The sequence below is a fragment of the Aricia agestis genome, chromosome 1 (assembly GCF_905147365.1).
Source record: "Aricia agestis chromosome 1, ilAriAges1.1, whole genome shotgun sequence".
In the NCBI taxonomy this organism is placed as follows: Eukaryota; Metazoa; Arthropoda; class Insecta; order Lepidoptera; family Lycaenidae; genus Aricia; species Aricia agestis.
This window is the reverse complement of record NC_056406.1, coordinates 24,806,315-24,821,445: the sequence shown is the minus strand read 5'-3', so window position 1 is coordinate 24,821,445 and position 15,131 is coordinate 24,806,315. Positions and strand designations below refer to the sequence as shown.

The following is a 15,131-nucleotide window of genomic DNA, read 5'->3' as shown; positions in this document are numbered from 1 at the left end:
TTCTAGGGCTTCCGTACTAATTAATATGATCGACATCGTGTATTACGTGTAAGAAAGGAAAAAGAGAAAATTTACGTTATCTTCTTCAATATTTCTAAAGGCATCTGCGTCACGAACTTACGTCATGCTTTTGTTTTTTTATATTGCATTTGTAAGAGAAAGAAAATTGCAATTTATTTTTTTGTTTGCAGACAAGGTGTTCATATTTCAAAGTTCGATTTCACTCCATGATACGAGGGTTTCACAAATTGGAATTTACAACCATATAGCATAGGTAGTGCAAATGTTTTAAGATATTTTGCAAACAAAAAGGACAGACGTCAACTTCATTTACCTCATGATAAACATCGCCTTCGACGGGGAGTTTCCCCCGAAGAGTGGCGTAAAAGCGAGGTGGTTCTCTTTTTAAGAAAGGCGATAACATCATTCTAAAAATTATAGGTCCATCTCGCTTTTGAGCCACATATTATATAAGTTGTTTTCTAGGATCATAACGAATCGCCTATCCAGTAAACTTGACGAATGCCAGCCACCGGAGCAGGCTGGGTTTCGCTGTCCGTCTCTCAATCTGATAAAATATGTCGTTTGCAGCTCATCAATGTCTTCATCGCATCGTCATCGCATAAGAAAGGGGTTCAGTATAATTACATTGATCGAGGGTACAGTCGACGTTGGGAAGGTTCGACGGCGAGCCGAGCGTCTGCAGCATGTTGTTGGACAGAGCGGGCGCCGCCTGCTGCGGCTGCTGCGGGCCGGGCGCCGACGGCCGCGCCCAATTGATGAGCGCCGTCACCGACATCGTCGGCTTGTCTTTCTTCGCCACGCTAGACATGGCCACACACTATCATCCTCACATCACTGCACTACATTCAAATAATCACGAACCTCGTAAAGCACCCGATTCCTGTGCGCAACGGAGGAAACGCTTCTTTGTTTTTAATTTCGCACTTAAAGTTTTACGGCGCACTATAATCTCCGAGGACAGAGCAAGCTGTGAACGTTGTGACTTTGTGATAGCGGCTGTTATTGCACCCGACGGCGACGATATCGCAGTGCATCGAGTGAACAATGAGCCGCGAGCTTCGACAGCGAAGGTTACTTTGTGACTAATGCTCGCTTAAATTCGACGAGCTCGAAATTAACAAAAAAAAGTACCAGTCAACTTCCGCGCGGTTACCGTCACGAAGGTCTCAGTACAACAGGCGTTTTCAAGGTCCGCATACAATCATACATTCATAAAGTCAATTCTGTATCGAAAACCCATCATAGCATTGGTATCGAATTTATTGATAGTAGCATTAAATATTAAGAGCCCATATGACCCTAACTTGACTACATACATTAACCTAGATCTCAAAATCTGTAAGGTCTAGAAAACTGATTTTTTGACACAAGTAACTTCAGTTCATAAAGATTAAATGCTCAAGACGAAAACACGATTACTCAAAAAATGCTCGATAGTTTCTTTTTTACAAAAAACCTTGTTTTAGACACATTTTTGCTTGGATCTTCGAAGTTTGATGTCTTTTCTTTAATATTTTTTAATATCTAAAAAGGTATTGATAAAACCTAAATTTGCTCAAAACACTTTTTTCATAATCATTATAGTTCGTCTTTTATTCAAGTAAAACTAAATCGGCGATGATTCCGCGCCGTCCTTTTTCACCTGGCATATGAAAGACGGGCGTGAGTGTGAAGAGAGAAGGACGATGTTTGATTTTTAGAGTCAGGTGAGCTCTTAATATTAAAACAACGCAACGGCAACTAGGGGAGTTATTGTAAGTAAGCCGTACACGTATTCTGCAAAATCGTTTTAAATCACAAACTTTTATCAAAATATTTCAGGGGACAAACGTGAATTATTGTAAATACACGGTATGATAATATTATTATCAAAGTGAGAATTTCAAACGGCCCAGTCCTGCCATGTACTATCGACCTTGAGTCTATGTATTGATGTGAGTAAACACGGACGGACGCCTCCACGTGTCGTCATTGTATAAATTATGAAAACAAAATGATGCCACCCAGAGGTCCAAATAATAATGACGCGTAATTCGTAAACAAATAAGCCGATCTAGATAAGACTATTTAAAATATAGAAGAAAGATCCCAATAATAATATGAAAATTCTACCCCTTTATTACATCATCCATGTAAAAATTGCTACAATTTGCCTTGATTTGGTTTACAGTCATACAATAGGCAGGTGTATTGTGTTATAAAATGTAAAAAGGTCTGAAAGCTGATTGATCTCATTACAATTCCGTAATCAGCAGTCTCGTTGTTCTATGGGAACTTCAAAATACCATGATCGTTGGCTGAAATTCGGTACGACGTTTTCATGAAAATAAATCTTAATATCAAATATGTAACTGAGGACAAATTAGTATGATTTTTTATATTGATATTTGAGACCTAATTCTACATTATAATTTCATTTATCGGCCACGTAATATTTTATGTTTGATAAAAATGCGACTCTCAATAGCAAAGACAAATTGCATGAACAAGACGTAAAGAATGTTTCCACTTTCTTTCACTTTCATCGCTGTTAACGGTGACTACGTCGCGTAAGTACATCTGCGTGAATAAATATTTAGCTCAAATTGGACCCGAGTGTATCGATTTGCATCGACCTTGACTTTCGGAGCCAGCTTTGAGCTCGGTAATGAACCTTAAATTATATTGCCGTTAGCATAGCGCGCACGTTAACACTTAACATCGAGCAAAGTTTAAATCACTCTCATTTTTGTAAATTACGGACTGCTTTGTGAAAATGAGTTTCGACGAGAAAGTAAGATATCGGTTTGGCAGGAAATCCTGAACAAAAGTTGAATTCGATGAACAAGAGTTGTTTGATTGAAGAAGAGACGTCCTAGAATTGCGCGGCGCGGTGAATCAACGGCGCGGGGGCGGTGCGCGTGTGCACTTGCCGCGACTCGCGAGATATAGGTAAACGGAACGCCGAGAAGCGAGCCACAGCCCACAGGGGCCTGCGACCTTGGCAATTCTCTGACGACTACAGGTGGTTTTTGTTTGCACTCAACTGTAGAAGCGAGATCGCATGGCCCGCTCGCATTGGTCATTCCGACTGACGGATACTTGTGCGGATTGCAACCGGAACTTGATCCAAAACGTGATAATATAGTTAAAATAGATTTGGATTTGTTTCTAGATTGCAACTGTAGTGGCTCGCAGTTTAGCGAGTTTTTTTTTTGCTAAGTGGTCAGTATAATTATTGTGGAAATTCAGTGGAGGTGTAGGTAATGTTTACACTCTGAAGTAGGCGTTATCAGTAATAAGAAATACCTACTTACATATTAGTGAAAATTGCAAGAAACATGCTAAAATATACATAAATATAATTAATTACCAAATGTCCGAAATTAGTAATTACCTACTAACGTGTATTTATTTTGTCATTTGAAGTAAGTAAGTACAGAGTCACAGAAGTTGAGTTTACGTAGTGACTATAAAATTTACAAATCGGTGGTTAAGCATCGTTTTAGTTTGTTGCAGAAAAATTGGTCTCAGTAGTTTTGTGTCTGTCGGTATGAATTAATGTGCACTTAGTTAAAAGTCTACTGGAAGTACAATTTTGACTGCAGATGCTGGTCTAAGATTCTAAGTTATGATTGTGAATGTAAGTATGGACTATGGATATTGGCATGAATTGTATACATAATACAGTACTGGGAGCCTATTACGAGCTCTTAAATCCATTCACTTTACGTCCTTATACAGTCAGTATAAGGACGTAAAGTGAATGGATTTAAGAGCTCATAATAGGCCCCCTGTCTATAGTTGTAAATGTAGACGTACATTGTATATTGTTAATTGTAGTAGTTTCCATTTTCATTTAAAATCCAATTCATAGCCAAAAATATCAACAACTACAACGTTAATCGACAGTCGGGGATGCAAACTGTATCAAATAAATTACATTTTTAGTATGTCGAGCGAGAAATTTTACAAGCCATCAACGTGGAATGTTTTGGTGATAAAGACGTCAAAACATTTTACACGCCGTGATGGAGGCGAAAATAAATCATTTAGAAAAGTATTATGTAATGGCGACAACGAAGACCTTGGCCATGACCAAGCAACGCTTCGCAAGCCGTGACGCGGGCGTCGCACAGTGGTCCGAAATCGCTAAATAGTGGACATTCACAAAAAAGTTCGATTTTGGTGTGGAAAAAAATACCATCCGATAGATTTTAAGAGTAGTAACAATAAATCCTTATTAAGTTTTTTATAAAAATGTATATTTGAGGTGAAAAAAAATAATTACGAAAATGTTGTATGGGAAAGAATCTATAAATAGATTTTTTGCAAAAACTACTAAGTCATTCTGGTTCATTCTTGAAACAAGTAAAGTTCTAGTGGTATATAAGGTTTAGAAAAAAAAATACGAAAATTTACGTGCAGCCTTTTGCAGTAGAGTGGTACAAAATTTTGAAATAATTTTACTAACTTTTTAGGTGCGGAAAAAATACTATTCGAAAGATGTCCTAAAGAGTAACAATAAATCCTAATTAAGTTTTTTATAAAAATGTATTTTTTAAGGTGAAAAAAAAAATTACTAAAATGTTGTATGGGAAGGAATCTATAAACAGATTTTTTGCAAAAACTACTAGGTCATTCTGGTTCATTTTTGAAACAAGTAAAGTTCTAGTGGTATGTAAGGCTTAGAAAAAAAAATACGAAAATTTACGTGCAGCCTTTTGCAGTAGAGGGGTTCAAAATTTTGAAATAATTTTACTAACTTTTTAGGTGTGGAAAAAAATACTATTCGATAGATTTCCTAAAAAGTAACATCAAGTTTTTTATAAAAATGCATTTTTTAAGGTGAAAAAAAATAATTACGAAAATTGTATGGGTATAATATAATATATAAAACGAGTCCGTAAAAAACAACAATACTTATATGTAAAATAATTGGTTGTGCACTTAATTTTGTTATAATTTAATATATTATATTTCCTTAATTTCCTTAATAATTAAATAATAAGTTCTCAAATTACACTCTGGATTTGTGTTGTGTTTGAATTCCACTGTTGGGATGTAGCTCAGTTTGGGAGTTTCTGTTCATCAACCGTTGGATGAACCTTTAACATAATATGGCAATTCACCACTGTCGGAAGAAGACGAAGAATACATATCTTTGACACTTGACAGATGACAAGTGTTTGCTGGCCGCTTTTTGCCGCGGACCGGGTTTGATGGCATTCGAGAAAATTTTGTTCTGATAATTTTTCCTTGAAAAGGCTTAATCCAGCTGGAATTTCAAGTTTCTTTCTCTTTTGGTTTTTCAATATAATCGCTGTGAACCTTTTGTGTGGTCGGCCGACCAAAGTGCATCAAAATTCAAGAGTACTTCAGCTACGCTCCGGAGCGGACCACGCGCTATAGAAGACAATCATCTTGCTCCTACAAGATCCAACGGGCTTGCTGCTACTGCAATTGCCTGATGAGCACCCCTGCTGACTATGGAACAGGTTAGTCGGGCATGATACGGATTCCGGAGTGTTTTTTATTTTGAGAACTTTGTATTATCCCGCAGGCAATTTAGCTATTTACACGCTATTGCCATTCCAATAATAATCAATTAAACCAACGCGATTTACAAACATAGTGGATCTCCAATGCTATCATCGCCTTGTAATGACACAACCTCACTTTCTTCGTAATCATCTGATAAAAGAGGTCTTTCAAGCAACAGATGACTGTGTCTGGATGAAATTCTTGGTGTTTATTTTTAGACAACTTTGGACGAATGTGAGACAAATATGGATCAGAGCTTATTAAAAAGTTGTGCAACAAATCTTCATTAGTTTCTGCTCGACTCATCTTTCTAGTATGCGTCTCTCTAGTATTTCTAAATTCTTTCTTCCTTGCCTCTGAAGCTTCTCCACTCAAATAGCCAATACAGACAGATATTTAAAACTTTTGGAACTGGCACCGACTTTTTTTCAAACTACGACAAATAGCCAATTGTTGTTGTTGCACAACTTTTCAATAAGCTCTGATCCATATTTGTCTCACATTCGTCCAAAGTTGTCTAAAAGTAAACACCAAGAATTTCATCCAGACACAGTCGACCTGTTGCTTGAAAGAACTCTTTTATCAGATGATTACGAAGAAAGTTAAGTTGTGTCATTACAAGGCGATGATAGAATTGGAGATCCACTACGTTTGTAAAGCGCGTTGGTTTAATTGATTATTATTTATTATTGTTTATTTATAAGTTTCATTTGAAATTGTTTGAGTTATTAGTGTGTGTAACAATTTTTATTTTATTATAATTACAATAGTTTAGTCGGTAGTTAATTTTAGTTTAATTTTGTTTTTGCTATCCATTTTTGTAAGTACATATAAGTATTGTTGCTTTTTAAGGACTCGTTTTATATAAGTATTATATTATACAAATACAATTTTCGTAATTATTTTTTCCGCCTTAAAACATCATTTTTGTACAAAACTTAGGAAGGATTTAGTGTTACTCTTTAGGAAATCTATCGAATAGTATTTTTTTCCACACCTAAAAAGTTAGTAAAATTATTTTAAAATTTTGAACCCCTCTACTGCAAAAGGCTGCACGTAAATTTTCGTATTTTTTTTTTCTTAACCTTACATACCACTAGAACTTTACTTGTTTCAAAAATGAACCAGAATGACCTAGTAGTTTTTGCAAAAAATCTATTTATAGATTCCTCCCCATACAACATTTTAGTAATTATTTTTTTTCACCTTAAAGAATACATTTTTATAAAAAACTTGATGAGGATTTATTGTTACTCTTTAGGACATCTTTCGAATAGTATTTTTTCCACATCTAAAAAGTTAGTAAAATTATTTCAAAATTTTGAACCCCTCTACTGCAAAAGGCTGCACGTAAATTTTCATAACTTTTTTTCTAAACCTCATATACCACTAGAACTTTACTTGTTTCAAAAATGAACCAGAATGACTTAGTAGTTTTTGCAAAAAATCTATTTATAGATTCTTTCCCATACAACATTTTCGTAATTATTTTTTTTCATCTTAAATATACATTTTTATAAAAAATTTAATAAGGATTTATTGCTACTCCTCTTAAAATCTATCGGATGGTATTTTTTTCCACACCAAATTCGAACTTTTTTGCGAATGTCCACAATTTAGCGATTTCGGACCTCTGTGCGTCGGGCCGCTCACGCCCGCGATTAGCCACTCGCGATACGAAGCGATTACGTTCCACGTAATTCATAAAGATAGCACACATTATTTCCAGCAACAATTAAAATACGTAGACTATACCCCTTTGAAACATTCACGTTGCGATGAAACCCATTACTAAGCCCATTACATTACTTAAATTATCTACGAAATTGGTACGAACGGATTCCAAAATGAATGTGTCAGTTACAAATTCTGTTTTGGATCTAATTAATTTTTTTTCAGGAAAGTCTATTCAGAATAACTAAGTGTCTAAATACACTATGCCGATAATACGCGGCCGAAGTTCGGCATGATTACGTCAGCAATGCGCTACGCTGCATACAATATAACGCGACGTAATTTCGGCATTGATATTATTTTTAATTATTTATATCTGAAGCAAAAAAAATACAAATGGACTCTAACATATAAAAAATTAAACAGTTTGAATTGGATTGGAGCTTTAAATTTGAATTGTTATTAAAGTTTTTTGGCTTTTGCTTTTGCAAATAGATGGCTCAGCGATTGTGGCTGACGGTTTATGATGGTGTTAACTGTTAACTGTTAGCACATCTGTATTTTTAAGTATTCCACTTGGATATTTCCTTGAAGTGGATAGTATCAATGGACACTTTATTGTTACCACTGACTCTACCTGATTTTAAGACGGATTAAAACTCATTTAAAACATTTTGAGGATATTATGTCGAGGATTAAATGACATATGGATTTAGCAACCGTATCTAGTAAGGCCGTAACATTACTGCAAGAAGGTCTTTCACAGCGTTCTGTGGCGATGCAGCTCGGTTTTTCTCGGCGAGCGATTCCGAATGCTTGAAATCGATTTTAAGAGATTGGGGCACTAACCAGAAGAAATCTAGTATAGTACGAGCAACTACCGCACAGGAGGACCGCTACGTGCGCTCGACGGTCCGTAGAGAGCGCGCCATCAGAGCCCGCTCTTTACCAAGCCTTCTGCGGCAGGCGACGCTTTACCAAACCGTCTGCGGCAGGAGACGGGAACCAGCGGCAGTGATCAAACGATTGGAAATCGGTTACACGACGACCAGCAGTTCTTCAGAAGACGATAGTGATTCTCTTAACGAGTAGGTACTCATCGGGCAAACTGATTATCGTTCGCCAGGCAGCATTTCGTATGGAATATGAGTGATTGGAGCACAGTATTGTTCACAAACGAGTGCAAAGTGAATTTTTTTAGTGATGATCGTCGCATTAGTCTGGAAACGTGAAGGAGAGCGATTTTCCGATGCCTGCATACGTGAAAGTGAGAGATTTGGGGGTCCTAACTCCTAATGGTGTAGGGACGAATCTCTATGTCTGGCAGAAACGAGCTAGGCAGTCTCAGTCGAGGTACGATAACGGCTCAACGATACATCGAGAAGGTCATAGGACCACGTGGCCCCATATGCACACAGAGTTGGCGCAGGATTCCACCTGATGCACGACAATGCTCGCGCACACACAGCTGCTAGAGCCACCAGGGTAGCTCTAGAGTCAGCTGGTATACAGGTCTTGCCCTGGCCTGCGAACAGTCTGGACCTGAATCCCATCGAGCACATGTGGGACATTTTAAAACAAAAGGTCCGAAGCACAGACCTACCCGTCAACAATGAGAGACAGCTGATCGATGTGCTGGAAAGAAGCTGGAAAGAAATTCCTAAAGAAACAATTGTTCACCTTGTGGCGAGTGTACCTGACTGGAAGAGTGCATTAGTGTTTTTTTTATCTCTACAATTATTTTTTTCATTATTTTATGATTATTTAATTTAAAACTAATTAATATAAGTATCTAATTTATTCATTAATTTATCTTGTAATCGCATTAATTCTTCTTCGCACACGTGGTGGCCCTTATTTTGTTTTGACTAGTAAGTATATTAGGTAGGTACATGACATTGTATGGAGAATGCTATTTATGGTAGTTTCTGGTCATTTTTAATTTCGGGATGTACGGACGGATAGATATTTAAAAACAGTTTCAAAAAATTATCTTGTTTTTAATTCATGTTCAATAGAATATGAGCGATTACAACCAAAATGAATATATAATTGAATGAATAAAACGGGAAAAACTTTCAAAACTTTATGACATCTAGGGCAAAATGACCACTGCTTTGATTTTTGAAGAACGATTGTCATCTAGATTTCAGGTAGATGCCGAACAGGAGAACTATTAATGTAAGATAAACGTGTTATTATGTCTATTGGTGTCAATACACTTGCAACCTTGCGATGCTCTTTACAGCTCATGTCAGATAAAAACCTAGGGCACAAAAATATCACAAATAAAAATATAGTTTCGCAGTAAAATTATTTTCAAAAGCATTTTAAATATTCAATTCCTAACTTCTGTCATGTACTTACATAAAAACTTTTCTTACTTTTTATTTTTGGGATAAAACTTTATCAGGATAAGTACTATCTACTCAAAACTCTACCTATCTCATATTCGTAAATATATTCTTAGATTCCCTAATACATACGGTTTAGTTTTGTAACTAAACTGAAAAGAAAATATTATAGCATATCCACGAACATCGAAACTCATTCTTCAACAAATAAAATTACGTTTACCATTATATATAAGGTTGAGGTTTGAGGGTCAACTAGAAACTAAGTTGATTCGCAAAAAAATCACTTTTTAAATTTGCAGGAATGCGTCCCAGATCACATTCAAAAGCCACAGACGAACAATCAACATCCCAATTCTATTGCGCATAGGAACCGGTACGATTAGTAGTGCAAAAAATCGAAATTACGATGATTATTGGATTCCGGTTTCAGATCATGCATCGATTTTTAAATGCGTCGCGATCGACGGCGGGCACGCGACGGACGCGGACGACGTCGCTGCCGAGACTGCCGCGCTGCCTCCCCGCCGGTACCCCGCTCGGCGCTCCACCGTTTGTTTTGCTGTATTTTCGTTGTTAATCATTCTCCTTGACCTTGTGCGACGACTAGTGGTCCACTGCACACGACTGCGCACCCCTCACCCTGCGATCCGCCCGCGCCGCCTGGCGCGACACCATGTGAGATCCCCATTAAGTGGGGAGATTTCACCGAATCGTTGCAGGCTTTTCGATTCTTTCGTAGTTTCTTTTTTTCGACGACGCATATCTTTTGTTAGGTACGATTTTTATAGTAAATTTACGCCTTCAAACGGCGAAGTAATTAAGTGTAAAGAAACTTATTTTTGGATTGAGATGTCGACCCAGAGTCAAGACAGAACTTTATTAAAAATATATATATAAGTAATGTACTTATAGATTATAATGCAAATATCTACTTTGATTTTATAGTACAAAAACAAAGTAGACTAGCCAAGATATTATTGACCAAGTTGCCAAAGAAAGGATGGACAGATAGACAAAGCGAAATTTTAAGGGGTTCTTATACTATAGAACCCTAAAAAGAGGGAAAATATTACTTACTAACAGTTGGAATTAATTTAATTACAATTTACATACTAACATCAATTTATAATAATTATTATAATTTAAGCAGTTATAATTGTCAATCGCAATTCGCAACTGAACTGCGGGGCTAAAATGGTCGCTTTGAAGAATCATGATATGAATCATAATATGATTCATTTTTCTAAAATCGCAAAATGCAACTCTGCTTGCAATTCATTTCTGTATTTTTGTACTGCTCTGACATTTGTCACTTTGACAGTTTTGACAATTCATTTGCTGAATTGATTAAGAGGAATTGCTAAATGTGACCATTTTAGCTACGCTGGTCTCATGGTTTTCATTGTTATGACCACAATATATTGTTTGTCCATAAAAATTATCAATAAAGTGTTTTTAAAGAAATCACATGAATTTAGTTGGATAAAAGAATTAAAAATGGTATATACAATGCCATCTACATTTAAAGTATTGAACTAAGTTCCGTGAAAGCGCCATCTACTATCAAGTTACGAAACTTAACTTTAACACCTAAAATTAAATACTGATTGTGATGCTGATGAGGGAGGGCTATTTAAATATTTAAAATACAAATGTAAAAATAATAATGTATATATAGGATAGTGTCACTCTGTGTATAATCTGTTATCTCATCTCAGGTTTAAGACAATGAATAATTATTTTTCAAACCTGGATGGAAATACTTTGAAGAGTGTCACAGACAGAGCAGGAGATGTATATTAACGTACATTACATCCCGGGATGAATAGCTTTACATTATATTAATGTATCACACATACAACAGGGTAATGTAATGGATCTTTCTGTACATTTCAATGCTAAACACCTTAGGCTGTTCTTATTTTTAATGTTGTAATGATATGGCCTTTCGAGTTACTTGCTATTAGATTTACTAGATAGTTCATCAGAAGATGATTCGGATTGTAATTTTGATGCGCGCATTGTTACATATTGTGTCAAAAACAGAACAATGTAGATTGAAGATATTTGATTGAAAATATAGCATATATTTTCAATCAAATATCTTGGGAACAGACTGCCTGCAGTTCCTGCTCTGAAGTGCATGCTGGTGCATAACAATTGAAAATCTATTGTGTCTGCGATACCCATGATGGAGACTTTAACCTGCGTCATGCTTTATATTATACCTTAGTTTTAGGACTGAAACTGGGCACTATATCAACATAGTCTGGTTTTTTGTTCATTTATATTTAGGTTTTTTAATAATGGTGTACTACTTACATAAAAGTATTTTTTCAAACCTTCATTATATACTATGAAAATACTAACATAACCTGTTAGATATAACACAAATATTTTATTATCTTTCCATGTGAAAAGGTTGGACAGAGGCTAGGTTATATTATTAAAGGGATGTTGGGTATTGTTAACTAGTGGAAAGGAACTCACTGAATTAGGTATGTTTTTGTATCACCATAAAAACAAACATTCTCCTAAGCTTCCTTTGTGTCAATTTGGTAGTATTTGCTCCCCTATTTAACCCTTCTTAGGATTTAATTTTCATAAACTTTTTATTGGAATTATAATTATAAGAGAGGGATGTGTCAAAATTTTAAAGTTACCTCAATTGTGGGAAAACCAGACATAATGCTATTCAATTGTTATTGCAGTCGCCGGTGACCACTTGGGGCTTGAGGCGTTAATTTTAATCAGTGTTAAAGCATCTTCTTACCTTAAACCATTAAGATTGCATAAAATGTTAGTAAAGCTCATTAATATTAAAGTCCATACATAGTATACTTTGTGGGATAAACAATTGTCCAAACAGTAACATAATATAAATAGAGACATTTCATATCCATTTAACTTGAAGATTATATCACTGAAAAAGTAGTAATTATATCAAAAACTTTATTAAATAAATATTCCATAAATATCTTGAAGTGTGGCCATAAGATACTTTAAAAGTTTAAATTCTGGAATATTGAGAAGGTTGTAATAAGTCAAATACTGTGGTTAGAATCAAAGTAACAATAATAATTGGAAATTTAGGCCTGCACCAAAGAAACTTTAATTTTGTTGTAATGTATTAGTAATGTAATAAATAAAAATGTTTATGGTTTGTTCTTTATTATTCTTTTCAACTTTTGATTTTACTTTTAAGAAGTGAAGACTCATAAAATTAAAAATAACACTTACTTGGCCTTTTTTAGCTTGGTAATGTGTAGATGAAAGTCTTCCAGAATGCATTTCTTGTAATGTGTATCAAATGACAAATGCAGCCAAATTAAAAAGAGCTGTTTTTTGCATCAAAAAACTAAGTATACTAAGTAAAAGCTGTAATATTGTGGATAGAGGAAAGCAACATGAATATAGATTAGCACAGTATTAGATAAGCCATTTTAACTACTGACTACCTTATGCATTTGTATGCATATTCATTATTATTGTACTTGCCTGTATCTCTTGAGGGCTCCATCTTCTGCTATAATTTATTTACAGTCCACAATACCACTTTCATATATTAAATTAGACAACGATGAACCTGTCAGTAACAAGGTCGTTGAACTAAATATACCTACGAGAAGAAACTTATTCCACACTGACAGAAAACCAACACACAGTTATTCCCATATAACTTTATCACACAGGAATCATTACAATCACACCAGTTTTAGTTTAACTAAAAACTTTTGTTCAATGCATGTGCATTTATTAAAAATATCTTCCATTTCCCGCACTGAAATGACAAAACCAAAAACATATTTCTTTTCGTAGAGCGTCACGTCATCCAAATGTCAATTTTAGAAATTATTGGGTTTGTTCCTAAACTCTTAGCAGTATGCTGCCCTGTACGATTTGACGTCTAAGTAACCGATCAAATCTCGTAAAATCATCAGAAAAATCACACGAGTAGGTATATTATGTGCTTTGGAACACGCCTTAATAAGCACAGAATATTACAGACATATAGATAAAGAAACAGACGGACATCCTTTTCTATAATAAATAGTAGGTAATTACCAGGTAATTACTAATGGGAAGAGTTTGTTTGTTTGACTAGGAGTTTGTTTGTTTGCTAATCTCAGGAACTACTGGTCCGATTTGAAAATTTTTTCAGTGTTAGATAGCCCATTTATCGAGGAAGGCTATAGCACGGAGCTAATACAAAGAGGAGCTGGCCTCAGGGCTTCATAACGTTATCGAATACCCGAAAAAATATCGTTACGTACCGGTATTTTCATAATGGTAGCCAGATAAAGGTATTTTTTAATCGATATCTAGTAACATAACCAAAAAATATCGTTATGAAAATACCGGTAACTATAACGATATTTTCTGGTATCAGGTATGCGGTATGCGTCGTGCACCAAATCTCACTCGCAGACCAACTTCCGACTTCCGAGCACCAGTTTTTATATACGTGGGAGAGCCATGCTTCGGCACGAATGGGCCGGCTTGACCGGAGAAATATCACGTTCTCATAGAAAACCGGCGTGAAACAGCGCTTGCGCTGTGTTTCGCCGAGTGAGTGAGTTTACCGGAGGCATAATCCCCTCCCCTATTCTCTTCCCTTCTCTTCCCTACCCTCTCCTATTACTTTATTCGCTCTTAAAAGGCCGGCATCGCACCTGCAGCTCTTCTGATGCTGCGAGTGTTCATGGGTAACGGAAGTTGCTTTCCATCAGGTGACCCGTTTGCTCGTTCGCCCCCTTATTTTCATAAAAAAAAAACTTTGACTTTACAAGTCAAGATGATGCTGCAATTTGTTTAGTCAATGAATGCAGAAAATTATGCAAGGTATCTATGTCCGTATTTATGTAGTTGTTTTAATTGTGGCGAATGCGGGGGATTGGCAAAATATGGATAATTATTTGTATGTCTTAGTATTTATTACTAGAATTCTAAGTTTAATACATATATATTTTGTAGACTGCAGTTAAAAATATCAACACATTTAAAAAAGGAAGCACAAAATTATGTGATAGCATTTACAAAATATGTAGATATTCGTCGTCCATAGATATTATTATAACACGGAGAATATTTTAAGGAGCGTAGCCCGTCGGATCAGAGGTGCTTTGCACACGACGGGGCGGGGCGGACCGGTCAATTTCGCCGCGAACGATAGCACAATGAGAATCCTACAATATGTATTACCAACGCACACCAAGGGCAAAAAGAACGCTCCGCAGGTCCCCGGCGGGCTCTGGCGGCGCGGCATGTCCGCGGCTGCCCGCCGTGGATCACACAAACCAGTTTACATGCAGTAACGCAGACGGCGCGGCGGCGCGACTCGGCAGCTAGCTCTATTCTTTCTATCTCCACTAGAACGAACGTCCTGAACTGATTGCCTCCACTCGTCGTGTGCATTGTGTACCACCTCGCCCCGTCGTCTGCAAAACAACAGAGTCCGTCTGGCAGCCAGCGCACGGAACACATGCTGACAATACAATAATTTACTATACAAACCATAAATTAGTAATATTTGAACAAAGATGCTAAGCACTG

At 36.2% G+C, this 15,131-nt stretch overlaps 1 protein-coding gene across 7 annotated transcripts in view; it reads right to left on the bottom strand.

Annotated features, from left to right (window-relative positions):
• The window catches only part of LOC121727411 (protein ultraspiracle homolog), a 48,330-nt gene extending 34,934 nt beyond the window's left edge, over positions 1-13,396 (bottom strand). Inside the window, exons 1-2 of one of the 7 annotated variants that reach the window (XM_042115256.1) lie at positions 9,799-10,087; positions 649-991 (exon numbers count right to left, since the gene is read on the bottom strand). In XM_042115256.1, the coding sequence (XP_041971190.1) occupies positions 649-832 (184 nt within the window). In that variant the 5' untranslated portion in view covers positions 833-991; positions 9,799-10,087. Of the gene's footprint in view, positions 1-648; positions 992-9,798; positions 10,088-13,076 lie in introns of those variants that run through there. The other 6 variants (XM_042115272.1, XM_042115282.1, XM_042115264.1 and 3 more) reach the window with 6 other exon arrangements.
• Between the last annotated feature and the right edge of the window lie 1,735 nt (positions 13,397-15,131).